The sequence below is a fragment of the Lithobates pipiens genome, unplaced genomic scaffold (genome assembly GCF_037356315.1).
Source record: "Lithobates pipiens isolate NorthernLeopardFrog02 unplaced genomic scaffold, aLitPip1_a1.2 Scaffold_8, whole genome shotgun sequence".
Classification (NCBI taxonomy): Eukaryota; Metazoa; Chordata; class Amphibia; order Anura; family Ranidae; genus Lithobates; species Lithobates pipiens.
The window spans coordinates 595,707,243-595,729,782 of NW_027507903.1; the positions used below are offsets into that span (position 1 = coordinate 595,707,243).

Genomic DNA, 22,540 nt, shown 5'->3' on the forward strand with positions numbered 1-22,540 from the left:
CCACCAAGTCTCTTGCTATGGGGGCACTCGTTCATAGACATGGTCCATAAACTCACAGAGCGCAGCTCAGCCCTGCCCTGCTCCCTCTTTATTGGTTGTGATTGACAGCAGTGTCTGAACCTATGAGGAGGGAGAGAGATAAGAGAGCTGCTTCTCTCATGCACAGGGCTGGTGGAAGGCATCCTAGGCGAAAAACCTCATTTTCCTGCCCCCCTGACTCCACCCCTGACCCCACCCCCTTTGCCCTGCCAATGTATACCCCACCTTTTTTAACGAAGCGCCATCAAATACAGCCCACCAGCACCCATCAAATGCAGCCTCACCAGTGTCCATCAATGAATGCTTGCTTCCATTAATGCAGGAATCAGGACACAGACACAGTCCTCTGCCGCCACTGCGCCTCTGACACTATGTGCCTGCTGAGACTTAGTTGCTTCCTCCAGAGAGAAGAGAGTAGGAACACCGGTGGCCGGGCGCCCTAGGCAGCAGTGTGCCCTAAGCGGCTGCCTAGTTTGCCTAGTGGTAGCACCGGCCCTGCTCGTGCACAGCGCTGGATTGAGATTGGGCTCAGGTGAGTATAAGGGGGGACTGGGTGGTGGGAGCTGCACAGAGAAGGGTTTTTTCATCTTAATGCAGAGAATAAATTAAGTTAGAAATCCCTTATTTAGGATAAATGTTTTTCAATCTATGAGACCACTAATTGACTTCCTAAGGCTTTGACAAAACTTACGTATTTGCTGCTGTTTGCCATACATCATTGAAACTGCCAAATATTATGTAATCCTGTCCTTTCTTAAACTTCAAGGCCTCCCGACATTTTACATGACTGATGAAGGTCCGTTTCTGGCCCTGAGCAAGTTCATCGGTTCCTATAATTTGCAGGGAAGATAATGGTTAGATGGTACCAAACAAAAAACAAGCGGAAGCACACTTTTTTGTAGCCAACTTTCATTGTACTTTTGGGTGCTAAAACCAGGGTTTTTTTCTAAGAGAATAGGTTCAGGAACTCTCCATTTTGGAGTTAACCCTTGTCTCCACCACTATCTACCGAGCACCATTCCTTGGTTCCACACCCAACCCTCCTCCCAGTACTGCCCTTTTAGGGAATATAGAACTAAGTAACAATTGTGATACTGAGGCATTTGTTAATGATAGCGAGAAAAGCAGTAAAATAGACCCCCTACAACCAACAATAGACCCAAAAGCAACAATAGATCCCCAGCCGAGAAAAAGGAAGCTCAATAGCGTGGCTCCTTCTGCTTGATTCTGAGCATGCGTGAACTTTTGTGCGTCGGAATTGTGTACACACGATTGGAAATTCCAACAACAAAGTTTTGTTGGCGGAAAATTTGAGAACCTGCTAGCCAACATTTGATGGAGGAAAGTACGACAACAAATGTTCGATGGAGCAACAAGCTCACATCCAACATTTGTTGTCGGAAAATCAGATCGTGTGTACGGGGAATTAAAGTGATTGCAAGGGTTTGTCTTTTTTTTTTTCTTTTTTTTTAAATAACAAACATATGATACTTAGCTCCACTGTGCAGCTCGTTTTGCACAAAGTGGCCTCGAACCTCCTCTTCTGGGGTCCCCCGGTGGCTCTCGCGGCTCAACTCAACATCAGATAACCCCCTAGGGGAAATTCTCTCACAAGGGGGTTACTTTGAGGGCGCGCTCCCGAGTCCAGCATTCAGTGTCCATAGCCACCAAATGTATTACTCAGCCCCGCCCTGTGTCATTGGATTTGATTGACAGCAGCGGGAGCCAATGGCTGCGCTGCTATCAATCAATGCAATCAAGAGCCGAGAACCCCCGACAGGGAGACAGCGCATCCCCGCCGGGTCAAATTCCAGGGCTCAGGTAAGTAAAACGAGGGGGCTGGGGAGCCAGTCACTGCCAGCTGTTTTTTTCACCTTAATGCATAGAATTAAGGTGAGAAAACACCAAGGTTTACAACCCCTTTAAGGTTTGACCTCATATTATATGATTTTGGTAAATCTTAAGACAAAAATCTGCAGAAAATCTAATAGTGTGTATTGGGTCTAAGAGCCCTAAAAGAACCACACAATGGTCACACAGGAAAAGATCATTTGCTACATTACCATTCTTAAAGACACTCGTTATATGCATTACGTGTCGGTCAAAGTCGTTGGCATACTGTGTCTCAAGAAGAGATGCTTTGTACACTGTCAAGAGAATGAGAATGTTGGTTATGCTATAAATAAATACAGTAAATCAGCAATAATATATATCAGCAATGTGAAACATTAACTAGGTGTGCACAATATAATTGCAATACATGTGGAAATCTAGCAATACCATTTTTGAAGGGTATTGACCTTCGGATCTTAAGAAGCCCAAAAGTCAACATATCCAAAGAGTCCGTCCAATTGAAACTAATATTTCATTTACAGAAGGAGCTATAGGTGTGCACAGTAGAGTTGGCCGAATGGTGGAGCAAAAGTTTGGCAAACACCCAAATTTGCAGGGTACTCAGCTAGTTGTTCCCAATGGGCCTGGTATGGATTGGGGGCAGGAACCCAGTGCCTTCTCTTTTCTGATTTTTATGGGTGTTCAGCCCATCTCTAGTGCACAGCCTATTGCATTAGGGTGTTGACTCCAAAGCTCAAATACACATGGCTTTCTCTGCAGCCTCAGCTTCACAGGGCAGTGAATAAATGGGAAGTACTCTGTGCTGAGTGGCTTCCTGTTCATTCACAAACTTAAGCATAGTAAGCACCGTTTACTATGCTTCAGTTGTGAATTGACAAAGTGACCAAGTGTGTTCCCTGTGTTTATTTAGAAAAGGAGGGGGTCAGTAAATTACGTATTTACTAGCTCCTCTCCCCACTCTCCATCCTGAAACATCCCCCACAGCAGCTGGGAGGAGAGGAGAGGAGGAAAACCAACAGCACTGTTGGGCGGGGCAAACAAGGGGGAGGGGAGGGGGAATCGTCACAGCACATGGTGAGTAGGATGGGCCCATGCACACCTGGCACACCCCCTGCGCACACCTATGGTCTGCAACAAAAAGTTTAGGGTCCAGCTTTCTTCATATTTTGGGTGTTCCCAGTTACCTTGTGTTGTTCCCATTCTTCCAGCTGCATGGCTTTATAGAAATGGGCCTCCTCATTGTGGCCATTGCAGGTGAGTACATATGGGAGAGCAAGAGCTATAAACTTGCCACTGACATCCCTTTACAAGTAACCCTTTTGTGCTTTAAATCTCCAGCATAAGAGTCTACCCATGACTAATGATGGACGATAACCATAAGTCAGATATCGAACAGTCATATATCTTACCATAATCCATCCCCATTTCACATGCCTTATCCTTTCGATCTATGGCGCTGTAGCTTTTTTTAGGATCCTGTGATATCAAGCAATTCCCTTTGAGAAAGAAAAGTCAGGATAAGAGAAGAACAAAGTAATATACGGTCCAATTTCCCTTCTGTCCAGTGCATCAGGGCAGGTCTTTACTCCAGTATTTTACCACTCTGTTTTGATTTTTCTCCAAAAACTGGAGAAAAAAATGGGAACAGAGTACAGGTTATACATGAATGGGCATGCCAAGGGCAGCAACTCCACTTTAAGTTGCCCTTTCACACTGACAGCATGGGCGCATTATCGTTAAAGCACCGCTAGTTTTAGCGGCGCTTTACTGTAGTTTTAGAGGCGCTTTTCGGCTGCTAGCTGGGCGCTTTTAACCCCCGCTAGTGGCTGAATAAAGTGTTAAAAGCACCTGATTCGGCGGCGCTGCCCATTGATTTCAATGGGCAGCTTGCAGGACTATTTTCAACATCCTGCCAGCACTTGGGCTTTCACACTGGGGAGCATTCAGAGACGTTTTTAAAGTGCTTTAGAGGTGCTCTTTGTAGCCCAAAAGCACCTGAAAAACGCCTCCAGTGTGAAAAGGGTCGTATTCTTTTTTTTTTATCTTTTTCATACATAGGCCCCTGTGGGCGGGGGGGCAGTGGAACCCAGAATCCCTTGGGGGGGTTGGGAAACCCTTGTTTCAGCTCTCCATGTACCTCCTATGTCTAAGTCATCCTGTGTCTCATACTCTCACCCTGTGTCTCATACTATTGTCTCATACTGTTGGGGACTCTTTGCTGGGTCATTTGGGGTGTGGCTGTATTACATTGTTCTATTGTGTCTGTCTGCCCTGGGTATTGTGGGATGTGTATGTAGATTAGCTGTGGGTGGGGGGGGGGGGGATTCCTCCAACAGCTATTATTGCATCCACTAATACCATTAATGGGGGTTTTCTATTGCATTCACGGATAACAAAAATGGGGGGTTATTATTGCACTCACTGACAACAGTGCTGGGGAATATTATTGCATCCACTGATACCAATGCTGGGGGTTATTATTGCACTCACTGACACCAATGTTGGAGGTTGTTATTACATTCACTGACACCAATGATGGGGGGTTATTATTTTATCCACTGATACCAATGTTAAGGGTTGTTATTACTCTCAATAACACCACTGCTGGGGATTATTATTGCATACACTGATACCAATGCTGGGGGTAATTATTGCACCCATTGACACCAATGTTGGGGGTTATTATTACACTCACACCAATATTGGGTGTTATTATTACTCACTGACATCAATGATGGGGGGAGGGTATTATTACATCTGCTGATACCAATGTTGAGGGTTAGTATTGCACTCACTGACACCAGTATCGGGGATATGCAGACCATGATGCTGCGTACACACGACCGGACTTTTTGACATCAAAGGTCCGACGGAACGATTCTGGCAGACCATTCGATCGTGTTTGGGCTGCAGCGGACTTTTGATTTGCAAAAATCAATCAGACTTTAGAAATGGAACATGTTTCAAATTTTTCCGCCGGAACTCCGCCGGATCCAGTTCCTACCGGGAAATCCGCTTGTGTGTATACTAGTCCGACGGACAAAAACCGACGCAAGGGCAGCTATTGGCTACTGGCTATGAACTTCCTTATTCTAGTCCAGTCGTAGGTCATCACGTTCGAATCCGTCGGACTTTGGTGTGATTGTGTGTGGCCAAGTCCGTTCATTCGGAAAGTCCGTCAGAACTCCGTCAGAACTCCGCCGAAAGTCCGTCGGACCTAGTCCCTCGAAAAGTCCGGTTGTGTGTAGGCGGCATAACATTTTTGTCGTACGTTAACTCAACGTCCAATTTTCATTTAATTAGTACAGTTTTCATATGAAAAAAATTGTAAGAGCAAGACTACGCATGCTCAAAAACGAAAAAGCACAGACAAAACTATTCAACACATTATGTCAATTCTGAAGTTGTATTCTGTCATACGAGAATTTTCATATGATGAGCATCCTTTTCACTTTCGACATCGAGACTAGCATGCAACAAAAAACGGACGAACGGTCGTCCGACAATCTGATCGTGTGTACAAGGCTTTAGACCCAACAATTATGGAAATGTTTACTAAGCTACTGGACGGGCGTTTAGCAGACACTGAAAATGCACCAACCACTTTGTTTAACCTTTGTCTGAGCTTATTTTTTTTATAAGGTCAGTTGTGGTGGGTGTGCAAAATTGGACATGTTATTATCAGGTCTTAATGTGTTCTGATTTTTTGATTTTGCAATGATAGGAGATAAGCTAGTGGCAAGACATGCTAATATATGTACTGTATATATAGTGATATTCTCGGCTAGTGCTCAAGTGTATTTGCACTTTTCAGTGGGTTTATGCCAGCCAGGAACTAAGTTTCAGGGCTCGGTGGCCCACTTTTATTTAAAAAGAAAGAATATGTTCCACGGAATGGAAGGTTACCTTTACAGGGTTTCCCTATCATTTAAAAACATGAAAATAAATGGTATTCAGTCTCCTGGCTCTCTCTTAGAAGACCCCTGCTCAGTCTCAGACCTCTGGTGTGGTCCCTCAAACCACCTCACAGAGCCGCTGTACTGTCATACAAATCTATCTTTCGCAACTCACTCTGCTCATTCGCATCACTCTTCTGCTCTGGCCCTCAAACTTAGGGCCCCTCTGTCTGTTCCCTCACAGACTTCACTTGTAAGATGTAGACATGCACACTTCTGGCTGCTCCCCAGCCACCTCACGGAGTCCTCGGGAGGGTGGAGTCCTGATCTGCTGTCAGGCCTTAGATTAGAAGGGTTGTGCACAAACACCCTGTTGGTCTCTGGCAAGACACCAGACATCAAGGCTTTTTCTCCCCCAAAGCTCTCTGAAGCCTCCAAACTCCAGACCCTGATCCAGGGGCAACAAAACCCTGAGAAAACCAAAAGAAATAGTTTTCTCAGCTCTGAACAGGTCTTCTGGACCCATTTATTAAGCATTTGAGAAGTCTGTGCTCTTTACCACTGTATTAGCCAAAGCTGGACCAAAGTAACTATTAAAAAACTGCCATACCTGGAATTCCACTTTAAGACCCCATTTACACCTGAGCGTTTGGTAGCTTGAAGCCTGAAGCTACAAAACGCTAGAGGGGAAAAATTCTATTATTCTCAATGGAGATGGTTCCCATCTCCACGCCATGTCGCCTGAAGCTGAACACCTGAAGCTCAAACAAGTTCCGGACCCTTTTTTGTCGCTCGAATTGAGCAGATTTGGGCATTTTTCTTCTTTTAACATTGGCGACCTTTTGCCCTGCACAAAATCGCGGTAAAAAAACGCTGTAAAAAACGCCGCGAATCGCGGTAAAAAACGCCATCAAAAACGCTTGAAAACGCTACGCTCAGGTGTGAATGCAGCCTTAAGGCTCGGCTCACACAGGGGCGGCACGACTTGCAGCACCGCGACCTGCACACGATCAGCGGCGGCTTGCAAAACGACTGCTGTATAGAAGTCAATGCAAGTCGCCTGAAGTCGCCCCAAAGTAGTACAGGAACCTTTTTTCTGAGTCGGAGCGACTTGAGTCGCTCCTATTAGAACGGTTCCATAGTACAGAACGGAGCACGACTTGTCAGGCGGCGAAGTCGCCTGACAAGTCGCCCATGTGTGAACCGAGCCTAAAGCAGAACTAAACCCATAAATTTAACAGTTTCAAACAACAATTACATTCCAGGTACATGCTAGGAATGTAACTGTCACATTGCTTGTGCTCTCAACCTAACTGTTAAACCATTAAATGTCTGGTGTCATAACTGATCACATGTGTAGGATCAAACAGAGGCCAAGATGGCGGCTTTCTTGGCTGAAAATAATAGGGGGGGGGGGGGTTAGTTCTGCTTTAAGTGTGAGGGTAGGAAACTACTAGTAGGAAACTAAGCTTACATATGCAATAATGATTTGAAGCTTTCAGAAGTAACGTTTCTAAAATCTATATTATCCTCAGAAACAATGTATTTCCTGTGCACACTTATACCAAGACATGTGCAGAACGGAAAAATGTATTTTGTTTCGGATCAATTTTCCATTTTATTTAATTTTGTTCCTTTTTTTTATTTGTTTTCAGCCGGATTCAAATTTTTCCAATCGATTTGAATTATTAAAATCAAATTCAAATTGAAAATACAGAATTGATCCAAATACATTGTGAAGAATAGCCAGTTCTATTTTGTTTGAAATTTGAATTCCAAAAGATGGCTATATTCTTTTATTTTTAAAGTGGAGGGCCACCCTGAAAAAAAAAATTCCATTAAAAATGAGAAAAAGATCAGAAATGCCTGTTGCTAGGCACATCATCCTAATCTGCCTCTTCCTCCTCTGCGGAGATCTTCTTTCTTCTCTCCTCCGTGCAGAGTCTTCTGGGTAATGGGTCGCGCTGTGTTCTGGGAACTGTGTCACAAAGCGCTGCTCGATTCCAGCATGCACAGTAGGAAACGGGCAGTGAAGCCGCAAGGCTCCACTGCCTGTTTCCCTTAGCCAAAATGGTGGTGCCAGGACCCGAGACCGAGGGACGGGTCAGCCTCGGGGGGCCGACATTGCGGGCGCCCTGGACAGGTAAGTGTGCTTATTAAAAGTCAGCAGCTACAGTGTTTGCAGCTGCTGACTTTTAATTCTTTTTTTTTTTTTTAAACCGGCCCTCCTCTTTAATTCTATTCAAAATTTTAATTTTGGAGATAGCTACATCTGTGCTATTCTTTTTCTATTATTTTATTTTCTACTGTATTCTATTCTGTTTACTGCTATTCTTTTCAAAATTTGAATTTCAGAAGACAGCTATAGTCTTTCTAAATTACATTTCAAATTTTGGAACATGGCTATATTCTTTCAATTTTATTCTATTCTATGTTTATTCTATTCTATTCTTTTATTTTCTATTCTATTCGATTTTTATATTACATTCTTTTCAAAATTAGAATTTTGGAAGACAGCTGTATTCTTTCTAGTTTATTCCATTTGAAATTCACATTTCGGAAGAGGGTTATATTCTTTCTATTTTATTTTATTCTGTTTTATTTGAAATGTGAATTTTGGAAGACTGCAAAATTCTATTTTATTCTATTCTATTCGAAATTAGAATTTCAGAAGATGGCTATATTCTTTCTCTGTTATTCTATTCAAAATTCAAATTTCCACATTTGAATTTCAGAAGATGTTTATATTCTTTCTATTTTATTCTATTTTGTTCTATTTTAAATTTGAATTTCAACAGCTGTATTCTTGCAATTTTATTATATTCTATTTGAATTTTGAAATTTGAATTTTGGAAGACAGAGTTATTCTTTCTATTTTATTCTATTTTATTTCATTTTTGAGCTAAGGATGAACCTTGTTCTAGATCTTGTGATTAGGAGACAGTCAAGGTAAAGTCTACATCACTAAGAAATGCTTTGCCAGGATAACATTGATTTACTAGGCCTTACCTTCAGAACAGCGACACACGTCTCCCTGACAGATGCGGCTATACAACTGATCACCTGCGACTGTGTGGTAGAACTTAGTGCAGCGAGTTTCTGGAAAAGCAATGTAAATTACATCAGACAGGAAGGCTTTATAGTGGACCTAGCACCACATATATTTTCAGTGACAAGTGCGTGCATGATAAGTGATATACAAATGAAAATGTATTTCTAACATTTAAAAGGAAATTACGGTAATTCTTTGAAACAATGCTTTAAGAGCTTACGCACTTTACCATCATCTAACTGCCTTAACCTATTAAGAGCTACTAGCATTACACATTGGGTGGAGACAGGCGTGCCAAAGTTCTGATGCTTAGAAAGTTTGTATTTTCAAACAATGTTTTGCAGGAACTTGGAGCTTGCTGGAGGCTGTGAAGTCAAAAACAGCGCAAAAATGTACTGACACCTTGTGGGGCACATACACTATACTACCAAAGGTATTGGGGCGCCTGCCTTTACACAAACATGAACTTTAACCACTTACAGACCGGACTATTTTGCTGGTCAAAGACCAGACCACTTTTTGCGATTCGGCACTGCGTCGCTTTATGTGACAATTGCACAGTCGTGCGCTGTGGCTTCCAAACAAAATTGACGTCCTTTTTTCCCACAAATAGAGTTTTCTTTTGGTGGTATTTGATCACCCCTGCAGTTTTTTTTTTTTGCGCTATAAACAAAAATAGAGCGACAATTTTGAAAAAAAATCATTATTTTTTACTTTTTGTTATAATAAATATCCCCCAAAAATATTAAAAAAACATTTTTTCCCTCAGTTTAGGCCGATACGTATTCTTCTACATATTTTTGGTAAAAAAACAACACAATAAGCGATTATTGATTGGTTTGCGCAAAAGTTATAGCGTTTACAAAATAGGGATAGTTTTATGGCATTTTTCTTAATAATTTTTTATTATTTTTTTTTTTACTAGTAATGGCGGCGATCAGCAATTTTTATTGTGACTGCGACATTATGGCGGATACATCGGACATTTTTGACACATTTTTGGGACCATTGTCAGTTATACAGCAATCAGTGCTATATAAATGCAGTGATTCCTGTGTAAATGACACTGACAGTGAAGGGGTTAACCAGTGGGTGGCAGTGTAGGGGGTAAGTGTTCCTAGGGGCGTGTTACTAACTGTGGGGGGGTTGGGCTTTCATTTAGTGAACACTGATCTCTGCTCCAATCACATGGAGCAGAGATCAGCGTCACTAGTTGCTAGGCAGAATGGAGAAATGCTGTTTACAATGGCATTTCTCCATTCAGCCATTCCTTGAGACGATCGCGGGTATGCCCACAGCGATCGATTCTGCGGGACCCGCGACCAGACTCACGGGGGTCCCGATCAGCACGCGAGCACGCTGCCGGCAGCGCACTCGCGATGGCAGGGCGACATTGAAGATTGGACGTACCTGTATGCCAATATGCCTGCCCATGCCATTCTGCCGACGTACATCCGCGTGCGCTGGTCGGGAACCGGTTAATGGTATCCCAGGCTTAGTCCGTAGGGTTCAATATTGAGTTGGCCCACCCTTTGCAGCTATAACAGCTTCAACTCTTCTGGGAAGGCTGTCCACATAGTTTAAGAGTGTGTCTTCCAGAAGTGCATTTGTGAGGTCAGGCACTGATGTTTGATGAGAAGACCTGGCTCACAGTCATCATTTATCCCAAAAGTGGTTTGTCGGGTTTAAGTTCCTCCACCCCAAACTCGCTCATCCATGTCTTTATGGACCTTGTTTTATTTACTGGTGCGTAGTCATATTGGAACAGGAAGGGGCCATCCCCAAACTGTTCCCATAAAGATGGGAGCATGAAATTGTCCAAAATTTGATTTCCCTTCACTGGAACTAAGGGGCCAAGCCCAACTCCTGAAAAACTATCCCACACCATAATCCCCCCACCATTAAATTATTTGGACCAGTGCACAAAACAAGACATGGATGAGCGAGTTTGAGGTGGAGGAACTTGACTGGCCTGCACAGAGTCCTGACCTCAACCTGACAGAACACCTTTGAGATGAATTAGAGTGGAGACTTGTCCACATTAGTACCTGACCTCATGAATGCGTTTCTGGAACAATAGTCAAAAATTCCCATAGACACACTCCTAAACCTTGTGGACAGCCTTCCCAGAAGAGTTGAAGCTGTTATAGCTGCAAAGGGTGGGCCAACTCAATATTGAACCCTACAGACTAAGACTGGGATGCCATTAAAGTTCATGTGAGTGTAAAGGCAGTTGATCCAATACTTTTGGTAATACAGTGTATTTTATATTATGCATTTTTATAACAGGTTTGCTAAGAGCTGATTTTTCTTTGGTTTATGATAGATACTTTTTTATTTCTAGAAGTTTACCTGGTGTGAAATAGTCATAGATAGTGACAGAACCAGGTTGTACGAGACCCACGTCAAAGTACCGGTGTGCATTGAACTTCAGACATTCTTCCTCTGTATGCGAAATCTGAATGAAAGTTAGATGAGAGTTACATCTTTGCTGCTCCGTATTTTGGCATTTCATATACATTGCAGAGTCTCCCTCCAATGGATATCAACTGGCTGCCAAGTCAGGATCATTGGGAAAGTAATGGGTTAAAAAAATTGTCCCTTAGACAGATCAACATCTCCTTCACTTAGACACCACAGATGGAAGTAGGGGGCAAGGTAAGTATATCTTATAATTTTATTTTGTTTTTATCTGCCAACTCCAGGATAAATTACCCCTACAGTTCTTTTTTTTTTTGCCACAAGATGTCTTCTGTCTTTTGGGCTGAATGACCAACAACAACAACAGAGGACTGAGGAAAGACTCTGAGTGCAGGGTGTGATGGAAATTCTGATAAATATTTTGTTATTTGGAAATTCTGATGTATAGTCATAAATTTAAACAAATCCAAAATAAAACAAAATTTTAATTTGAATAGTTTTTGAATCGAATTTGAATAGTTTTCAAATTGAATTTGAATAGTTTTCAAATTGAATTTAAATAGTTTTTGACTCAAATTCAAATTAGAATTTCCAACGAAAATAAAATAAAATAGAAAATAAAGGAAAAGAATACAAAAGAATAGAATAGGAATGCCTCTCAGCGATATTACTGGATAAGCAACCAGTCTTTGATAGGGTCTGGGAACCATGGTTAAATATCTGTCTGAAGGTTTATGAGCCGTTAGTAGAAATAAGTAGAGAATAACAAGAGTGCACCCCACCCCCCCCCTTCTTATTTCTTCCTCTTATCTCCTTTTCTCTTTTCTTCCTTCCTTTCCTTTGTTTTTTCCTCTATAGTCTAAGCCCTTGTACACACAGTCAGAGATTCCGTCGGAATGTTTCCCATCGGACCGTTTTGTCAGATATTCCGACTGTGTGTGGTCTCCATCGGACTGTTTCCATCGGAATATCCGACGGACCAATTTTTCCAACTTGCCAGTAAAATTTTCCAACAAAATGCTCCTATCGGACATACTCCGATCATGTGTAGCCTACTCCGACGGACAAAGTGCCACGCATGCTCAGATCAAATTCCTAGACCAAAGCTATTGGCTACTAGCCTGAACGTAGACCCGTCGTAACGAAATAACATCATCACGTTATGTACAATCGGATTTTCCGACAACTTAGTCCGACCATGTGTATGCAACATCACTTCCGGACCTCTTCCGGGAATTAATCCGTCGGAATTACTCAGACGGATTTGGTTGTCGGAATTTCCGACCATGTGTACAAGGGCTAATACGAGACATCAATAAGCGGTAAGAGGCCTCATGGACACATGGTAAGGAGTGAGGTGGCTGAGGTTCCCCCATCCACAGCGTGATCCCATAGGGGGTGGCTGGTGGGACTCTTGCCTATCTTATTCTCCCTTGCACGCAAATAAGTACTGTTGTGACAATCCTAGGGGCAATATATGCCTAAACAGTTATAATTCCAAGTTATGATTTTCTCAATAATGCCTAACCATGTATGGGTTGAGTTCAGTCAAAGTTGGATGTAGTTACTTAATCACCCATGGTACACTAACTATTGTGATACTGGAGTTGGCATTACATTTTTGTAATGCCTCGTAGGCCATGTTGGCCAAGATATGTTTCTATTTTCAGTGTTTTCAGAATGTATCTTGTATTCTCTACCTGTTAAAACCAATAAATACTATTGAAAGAGAAAATAATAGAATAGGAAATAAAATAATAGATATTAGAGTAAAAGAGAACAAAATACAAATGAAAAGAATAGAAAAAATAGAGTAGAAAATAAAGGGATGGAATAGTTGTTAGTTGAAGCTTAACCAGTTCTAGGGACAGCCAATCACATCCACATCCCAGTAGTTAAGTAGAGTCAAAGAAAATGAGTAGGCGTTCCCTCCCATAAAAGGATTAGGATTTTCAGGGATATGAGGCTGTCACTGAGGTGAGCACACAGACACAACTTATAAAAAAAGTTCTTTTTTTTAACCATTTGACCACTGGGCACTTAAACCCCCTTAATAACCAGACCAATTTTCAGCTTTCGGTGCTCCCACATTTTGAATGACAATTACTCAGTCATGCAACACTGTACCTATATGATTTTTTTTTCCTTTTTTTTCACAAAAATAGAGATTTCGTTTGGTGGTATTTAATCACCGCTGGATTTTTTTTTTTTTTGTGTATCTTCTGCTGTAAATGGCTCAGCTTTTGTCTTGATATGCTTATTGACCACTACTGGCATCTTGTGGTGTAAAGCAGTATTGACAGAAATTCATTGCTATTCAGTTATTAATTCACAGAACTGTGGACTTTGAAATTGAAAGATTTTTTTGTGTTATATAAAAACTTCCTGATTTTCTTTATTTTTTAAATGAATATTTTAATAAAACAATCTGTTTATTGCAACACTTAGATCGTTTTTTTTCTATATTTTTTTAACTTTCGTTGGAGTTTTCCTGGACTTTTCTGTTCATATGTACCTACCTACCTACATCTGGAGTGAATCCATTGGGCTTTTTTTCTGGAGTCGGCTGCATGTGATCAAGCGATTCGGACAACTGCTCTATGCGCATGTGGAAATAAAGGCTCCTGCACATTTTGGATATTTGTCCAAATTTTATACTACTACATATCTTTGGTAAAAATAAGTACAAATCAGTGTATATTATTTGATCTTTGTGAAAGTTATTGAGTCTACAAGTTATGGTGCCAATGTCTGAAAATTGATCACACCTGAAGTACTGACGGCCTATCTCATTTCTTGAGACCCTAACATGCCAGAAAAGTACAAATATCCCCCAAATGACCCCTTTTTGGAAATAAAACATTCCAAGGTATTTAGTAAGAGGCATGATGGGTTTTTTGTAGTTGTCATTTTTTCCCACAATTCTTTTCAAAATCAAGATTTTTTTTCCTTTTTTTTCAACACAATTGTCATATTATCAGGTTATTTCTCATACACAGCATATGTATACCACAAATTACACCCCAAAACACATTCTGCTATTACTCCCGAGTACGGCAATACCGCATGTGTGAGACTTTTACACAGTGTGGCCACATACAGAGGCCCAACATGCAGGGAGCACCATCAGGCGTTCTGGAGCACCCAGGACAATTCTGACATTTCTCTCCTACATGTAAAAATCATCATTTATTTGCTAGAAAATTACATAGAACCCCAAAACATTATATATGTTTTTTTTAGCAAAGACCCTAGAGAATACAATGGCAGTCGTTGCAACTTTTTATCTTGCATGAGATTTGTGCAGCAATTCTAACGCGTTTAAAAAAAAACTGTTTTGTGCTTTAAAAAAAAAAAAAAACAGTAAAGTTAGCCCAATTTTTTTGCATAATGTGAAAGATGAAGTTATGCTGAGTAAATTGATACCTAACATGTCACCCTTCAAAATTGCACACGCTCGTGGAATGGCGCTAAACGAAGCTACTTAAAAATCCCCATAGGCGACGTTTTAAAGTTTTTTACTGGTTACATGTTTTGAATTACAGAGGAGGTCTAGGGCCAAAATTATTGCTCTCACTCTAACGTTCGCAGCGATATCTCACGTGTGTGGTTTCAACACCGTTTTCGCATGTGGGCTGCACTTACATATGAATTCGCTTCTGCATGCGAGCACACGGGGACAGAGGCGCTTTATTTTATTTTTTTTATTGTTCATTTTACTTTATTTATTTTAGTTTGACATTTTTTTCCCCAAAAATAATTTTTTTGATCACTTTTATTCCTATTACAAGGAATGTAAACATCCCTTGTAATAGAGAAATTTGTATATTTCAAAAAAGTGCTTGCATAGGGTGACACTATGGAAGCACAAATAACAAAGTGCCCAGGTCCCGGAAATAGTTTAATAAAAAATTTAAATGATAAGGCAAGATGGATTTTATAGGCACACAGGTAATTATAGACCTGGAACTGCTAATAATTTTATCTTATTTTATTAGTAAAAAAATATAAAACTGGGGTACAGTTATTTCAAACATACATATGTACAAAACAGGGATAAAATAAATTAATAATATACACTACAGATATAGATACTGATACCACATAATATCTTATAAAACCACATCCATAAATTTGAGCCAAATAAATTCTCAAAGTATCTTCCAGTAAAAATATATGGATATCTGGTAAGCTGTGGGTCCTGATCTAAGTCCAGGTATAGCAGATTTTTTCTCAAGAGCTCCACATGTTGCGCGCGGAATACACTTCCTCAGGAGCAATATTTTCTAGTAAAAATATTATAAAAAAATACATGAAAGATAAAAAAACACATGAAAAAAATTGTTACTGTAATAATACTAGATCAAATAAAGATTAACAATAGCCATAAAGCACATCGCTCGAGTCAACCGAAGGCTCACAAAATAAAAAACACTTGACTCGAGCGATGTGCTTTATGGCTATTGTTAATCTTTATTTGATATAGTATTATTACAGTAACTATTTTTTTCATGTGTTTTGTTATCTTTCATGTATTTTTTATAATAATTTTACTAGAAAATATTGCTCGAAGCGTATTCCACGCGCAACATGTCGAGCTCTTGAGAAAAAATCTGCGATACCCGGAATATTGCGTTGGGTGGGCCAACGCAATATTGAACCCTACAGACTAATACTGGGATACCATTAAAGTTTGTGTAAAGGCAAGTGTCCCAATACACAATATACGTAATATTTGAATATAATATAATACATAGAAAAAAGTTTTTTAAAGAGTCGGTAATCCATTCACATACATAAGGTAATAGATAGTAATTTTCCACATGGTCCAGTGGATGAAGTTCTGGCTTCATCTTACCTTGTCCAGGTATATGATGAGAGTGCCTTTATCACTTGCTCCCTTGTTGATCTCAAATTGTGAAATGTATCGGTCCACTCCATTTTGAAGCTGCGGTATGATAAACCATTCATTAGCAAACCGTTCAACAAATATCATTACAATCCGAATGGAAAAAAAAAAAAAAAAAACTCTTCATATGCTTCTAAGGTAAACCTGAAATGTCATCTAATTGGACAAGACAGTATATGACATCACTGCACAGGAAATAGATCACCAAAAAATAAGGGACCATGGCAAAGATGGAATATGCCAGCACAATGACTATGGCCATGTGTAGCCTTCACTGGAAGCCTATGTGACAATGGAGGAAAACAATTAAGGGCAGACTATCACAGGAAGTACCCAAACAAAGACCCTCATGACAGGGTGACCAAGTATTTTTTTTATGTAAGCTACAAATTTAAAAATATTGACAATGGAAATCAAAGCCTAAATTTAGTCAAAATAAAAAATAAACTCAGCACAAGGGACATTATTTGCTATTATTCTGGTGTGGCCTTGTGCTGCTGGCTCCTGCATTCATTGGAATCATCCTCCATTGTTGATCCCCCTTTACCCCCACTGCTGTAATCTTTCGGTGCAGCGGGGGTTATTTGAGCAAATGGACCTGTGACATGTTCTTATCAAGAGTGCCTGACTATGCTGCCTTTTCCTGCCCCTTCCTCCATTCATAGAAGCTGTACTATAACTTCTGTGAATTAAAAATGGTCTATGTATAGAGGAAGGACTGATGAATGAAAGGTCCACCTCCTCAACTCGTAGATCATGTCTTATTCATAGAAGCTAAAGAATGGCTTTTATGAAGGATTCTACATGACTCAACAAAGAAAAGTGAAGTATGAGGATCTATCCTTTGAGTGGTTCCTCCAATCCATGATGATTCTACATGGAAGAATAAAGGATGGAGATTTTTTTCCCCTGTACAGTTCCTCTGATCCCTAGTGATTCCACATAGATGCATAAGTAAAGAATTGGAATCTGTCCTCAATCAAAAAATGAATTATTACATTGTGAAATTTGTTTGTAATTGTTCATGTAGGCCACTTGTCCTAAACAGGGGCTACTAGCCTAAATTTCATTTTTGGCTGGGTGGTAGTCAGACTAGATTAATTGTGTAGTTCTTCACTTGGTCTTCCCTAAACTCAGCGGGGTTGGGAATTCTCACTGTCCTCAGTAGGTGTCACTGCTGTCACTTGCCATAGTATGAGATTTCATAAACAAGACTGAATTGTGAATATTTATATTTCTTTCAGCCAAAACAGTAGGTGGTTTAGGCCACTGGTGCATGCTGGGGGTGAATATAAACATTTGGGCCAGGCCATGTGCTCTTCCCCTGGGTTGAGGGTACGGTGGGGGTTAATAGAGCTGACAGTCCTGTGACATGTACTCATCAAGAGTGTCCAACTATGCTACCTTTTCCTGCCCCTTCTTCCATTCATTGAAGCTGTACTATAACTTCTGTGAATTAAAAATGGTCAACATAAAACCTGGAGAAAGAAAAAATTATTAAAAGGTCCACCTCCCCCACTCATAGATCATGAAGTGAAGTATGAAGATCAATCCTTTGAGCAGTTCCTCCATTCCACAATGATTTTACATGGACGAATGAAGGATGGAGATTTGTACCCTGTGCAGTTCCTCTGATCTCTAGTGATTTCATTGGAATTTGTCTTCAGGTAAATAAATAAATTATTAAATTGTGCAATTTGTTTTTATTCATACATATAGCCCATTTGTCTTAAACAGGAGCTACTAGCCTAAATTTAGTTTTTCACTGGGTGGTAGTCAGCCAAGACTAATTGTGTAGTTCTTCACTTGGTCTTCCCTAAACCCAACAGCGTTGTGATTTCTCACTGTCACAAGTTGGTATCACTGGCCATTTCATCAACAAGACTGGGTTATGAACATGCATCCCTCAGCCAATCCATTAGGAGATTTATTCCACTGGTGCATGCTGGGGGACGACATACATATCTGGGACAGGCCATGTGCTCACTCTGTTTCCCTGGGCTGAGGCCTGGGGAGGTGCTACTGGAAGGAGCTCTGCTGCTAGGCCCAATAGCCTCTTTTGGGGCCCTAACATCTGCTGAAATGGTCCTGAAGCTGTCCTGCCTGGTGTGGAAAAAGCTGTGCCAAGGAGGAGACCTCCTCCTTTGCTGGAGAATGCCAGGAAGAAGGCTGGTTTCTCGCAGGGCCTGGTGACCCAATTGGAGGATGCACTGAATTTGGGAATATGCTTACAGTTTTGCTGGGTTGGCTTAAAGGTTCTAATACAGTGAAGCTGAAAATTAATCTGGAGAGGCTGTAAGTGATCTGCTACAGTATCTGAGACCTCTAACTCTCACAATTTTGACCCTTTCACCGACGGGTCCATACGTCGTAGCGTCCTGCCTGTCAGGTGAGAGCATTCAACCGGCAGCTGACACCCAATCGTTCTCATACCCCCCCGGTACCGATGCCCCCCCGTGCGCTCCCGCAATGCTTACCATGCTCCACTTGCCCATCGGTGAGCACGGAACGGTGCTGGTGGGTGGAGGGGAAGGAGAAGAATGGATACATGTCCACTCTCCTCTCCTTGCATTGACCCGGGAAGCGACGTCTCCGATGTCACTTCCGGGTCTGGTTCTCGTGTCCCCAGCTCGCTTTGCTGGTTTAGAATGTTTTGGAATGCGATCTGCATTGCAAAACATTCAGTGAAATACAGGGGAGACATGCAGGGTCATATCTCAATAAAGAGAACCTGTCACCAAAGAAATCATCGCATAGGACACTGTTTTTTTGCAAAAAAAATAAAGTTACACCCAACCACAAAACCCCCTCCAACAAAACCCCCTCCTCTCCAAATTTTTTTTTTATGAGACCTTCCCCACCCCACATATGCACACGCACTAACGTAAATGCATGTGTTGGATCCCCTACATGTGAAAACTTTGATTGCGACACACATTTCACATATCGCCGAAGTGAGAGCAATAATTCTAGCACCAGACCTCCTTCATAACACTAAACCGATACCCATAGGGAGCCTTTGAAGCATTGTCTATAGAAAATATAGGGTACTGAAGTTTGATGCCATTTCATTGGCACAAAAAAAATGTAAGGTTTGGCATGTTGGGTATCTATTTACTCGGCGCAAACTCGTCTTTTATTATATTTTTACAAAAAATGTGGATAATTTATTGGGTTTGTTTGCCCTAAAATTCATGTTAGTGTGTTTTTTACTGAAACATTGCATTTTCTAGGCGTTTGCGTTAATATCATGCGACATAAAAATGCTTACAGAAAATATATAATGGTTGGGGTTTTGTGTAATCTTCAGGCCTAAAAAGATTTTTTTTTAAACGTGTCCAAAAAAAACAGCTCTGGCAGCGAAAGGGTTAACCGTTGTGCAATAAATCTCATTTCTCGGTCCTCCATTTTAGCTATGGCTCTGGGACAGGGTTGATGACCACTGCAATAGAACACCTTTGGGAGATTCACAGCATGGATGTGCAGCTGACAAATATGCAGCAACTGCGTGATGCTATCATGTCAATATGGACCAAAATCTGAGGAATGTTTTCAACGCCTTGTTGAATCTATGCTATGAAGAATTAAGGAAGTTCTGAAGGCAAAAGTGGGTCCAACTCGGTACTAGCAAGGTGTAACTAATACAGTGGCCAGTGAGTGTAAATATTTTTATATATAGCTCTTTCTTTTGAGTAATATAAAAGGTGGACCAGATGTTCTTCAGTGCTCACCCGCTTTAAGTCATCAACATCTGGAGAGTATCCCGTCATCATGGTCACATCCACAATAGACATGGTAAGGTCTTTATCTCCACGGTACCTGAGAAAGAGAACATCATATGCCTGACTTCATAGGATGGAGCAAAGAACAATGGAACTAATAATTGCAAAGTATAATGACCCAAACAATCACTTAACTAAACAGCCTACTGTAAACTGAAAGCTGATTGGCTGTTATGGGATGCAGAACATTGCACTAACCTGTTGTGTAATGAGTTTAGTCTTTTGTTTCGGGATCCTTTTGGTACAGCATTTTTAGTGCTGATAATGCAGTGCCAATTATTATAGCATTGTAATAGAAGAAGAATTTTGACATTTTACTAGGAATTAATAGTTGTAAAATTTAATCTCCATCTTGTCCATTGGTATAAAAGTTTAGACAGATGATAAGGTCAAACTATGCTTCTGAAGATGTGTTCTCTTGTGTTTGGAAGCAAGGCCAGGCTCCTAGCAATGTTTGGATTTAATTATATGAATATACTGTAGGGGTGGGTGGCGTAAAAAAAGATGTATAAAAATTTTGTGGTTAATAATTGGATTTTAAGTTCAGTCTTTAGTAGTGCAAAAATGGTAAGGTTTCAAGTAAAAGTGACTCGTGCCTATGTAGCAATTTAGGTGACTTTCATGCTCCCCTTCAGATCCCACCCACCTGATCCCTGCACCCCTGCAGGGGTAAATCGCATGCAGTGAGTGTAATGGTAGTCCTCTGGGCATTCACCTCCTGCTTAGCTCAGCACGTGATGGGGTATCCAGATCCTTGTGCCCCATCCGGGGATAAGCCATTCCCAATAGATTAAGTTGCAGCAGTTACCTCCTCCGTGGTAAACCACAGGTTATCCTCATGGACAAAGGAGATGGGTACTTGTAGTGTAAATCTGGGTGATTTTATTAAAAATTTAAGTTTAAAAACACCACTTGACACAGTCAGGTGTGTGAGCTTGCACAGCTTGGTTGCAGTACAGGAGCTTCTAACTGGTATGTGTTCCACTAACCGGAGCTCCGCAACTGCAAGTGATGTGAGTGTGTATCAAGCTCCGTCTTACACGTTTTGTCATAGGACGTTGTCTGAGGCAGTCTTTTCACAATAGGAACAATTGCAAATATGCATCTATAACTGGTATTTGCAGCAAAGAGCACATGGAAGGGAAACGCATTCAAAACAAAACCAGAGAAATTCCATGCTCATCTTACCAACCAGCCTGTTAACCAACCAAATTGTCCTGTCTAACAGCATGCGTTAAAAACAGGGGTTGAGTTTGCACATGTTTGGAAATACATGCATAAGCTACAGACCCCTGTCAAGGTACCCCAATATTTTTTGTAGTCCTAACTCTAGCTGTGGAGCCCCTGTGTAGGCTCTCAAATTTAGAGTTTAGAGAGACTTCAGAAAATATTGGGGTGCCTTGACTGGGCTCTGTAGCTTATGCATGTATTTGGGCAAATGTGTGTAAACTAAACAATTGTTGTTAATGCATACTTTTAGATAGGACAATTCAGTTGGTTAGCAGGCTGGTTACGTTCGGTAAGTTGAGCGGGAGAATTTCTCTGGTTTTGTTTTACATGGGGTCTCTGTACCATGGGTTTGATCCCCATTGCTTCTTGGGAACCAACTGCTAGGGAGGGAGCCAGTACACTGACCCCCTCACTATCGGAGGACCTGTCACCTACGCCAGGTAGTACGCTTATTGACCATCTGCTCTACACCTCACACCAATATATTGTTACCCATATCAACTCCTTTCTGACTCCAAATCATGCAGAGTAAACCTTTTGTATTGGCCTTGCTTCTTCTAATATGTCATGTACCACCATGCACCTCTTCAATAATTTCAGACCAGGCTCAAGAACAGTTCAAGAACTTTACTTAACCTGCTCAATACCGGAAACTTTTACCCCCTTCCTTACCAGGCTAGTTTTTAGCTTTCAGTGCCATTGCACTTTGAATGACAATTGCGTGGTTATGTAACACTGTACTCATATGAAATTTTTATCATTTTTTTAGAGCTTTATTTTGCTAGTATTTAATCACCACTGTTTTTTTTTTTGCTAAATAAACAAAACATGACTGAAAATCCTGAAAAAAAATACCTATTTCGTCTAATTTGTGTTGTGGAGCTGTATTTTGGGGTACTAATTAGAATGAAATATTCTGGAATGCAGTGATGCATGTAATGTGTGTTGCCACAATGCAAAGATGTAAATGGATCCTAAATGTAAAAACTGCAATCCCCACTTAAAAGTTGTACTCACTGACAATGCATTCTTCTTTAATTTTTAACTGGTCTGTTAAGGCCCAAAGCCTGGTTCTATGCTATGAAATTGTGAATGACCATCCTCTAGCAAAACACTGATGAGGGGCAAGTCTACCAATTGTCTGTTAAAAGAGATAGCTTACCTGAAACAGATCTCAACAGACATTGTCCCCAAGGCGTTATCTGGTCTTTTAACTGTAAAAGAACAAAAGGGCATTGTGTAAATTATATCAACATATAAAAGTAGGGGGAAAGATATTTAAATAATTGAATGAATTTGATAAAGATAACAATTTACAATCCGAAAGTGACATTTAAAAAATATATTCATATTGAGA

At 40.8% G+C, this 22,540-nt stretch overlaps 1 protein-coding gene across 1 annotated transcript in view; it reads right to left on the reverse strand.

The window, feature by feature from the left end:
* LOC143962293 (complement C3-like) overlaps window positions 1-22,540 on the reverse strand; it is a 298,490-nt gene that overhangs the window by 15,274 nt on the left and 260,676 nt on the right. The window contains 8 exon segments of the mRNA XM_077471596.1: window positions 731-869; window positions 2,103-2,186; window positions 3,303-3,389; window positions 8,799-8,888; window positions 11,194-11,299; window positions 16,121-16,210; window positions 19,903-19,990; window positions 22,346-22,397. Of these exon segments, the coding sequence (XP_077327722.1) occupies window positions 731-869; window positions 2,103-2,186; window positions 3,303-3,389; window positions 8,799-8,888; window positions 11,194-11,299; window positions 16,121-16,210; window positions 19,903-19,990; window positions 22,346-22,397 (736 nt within the window).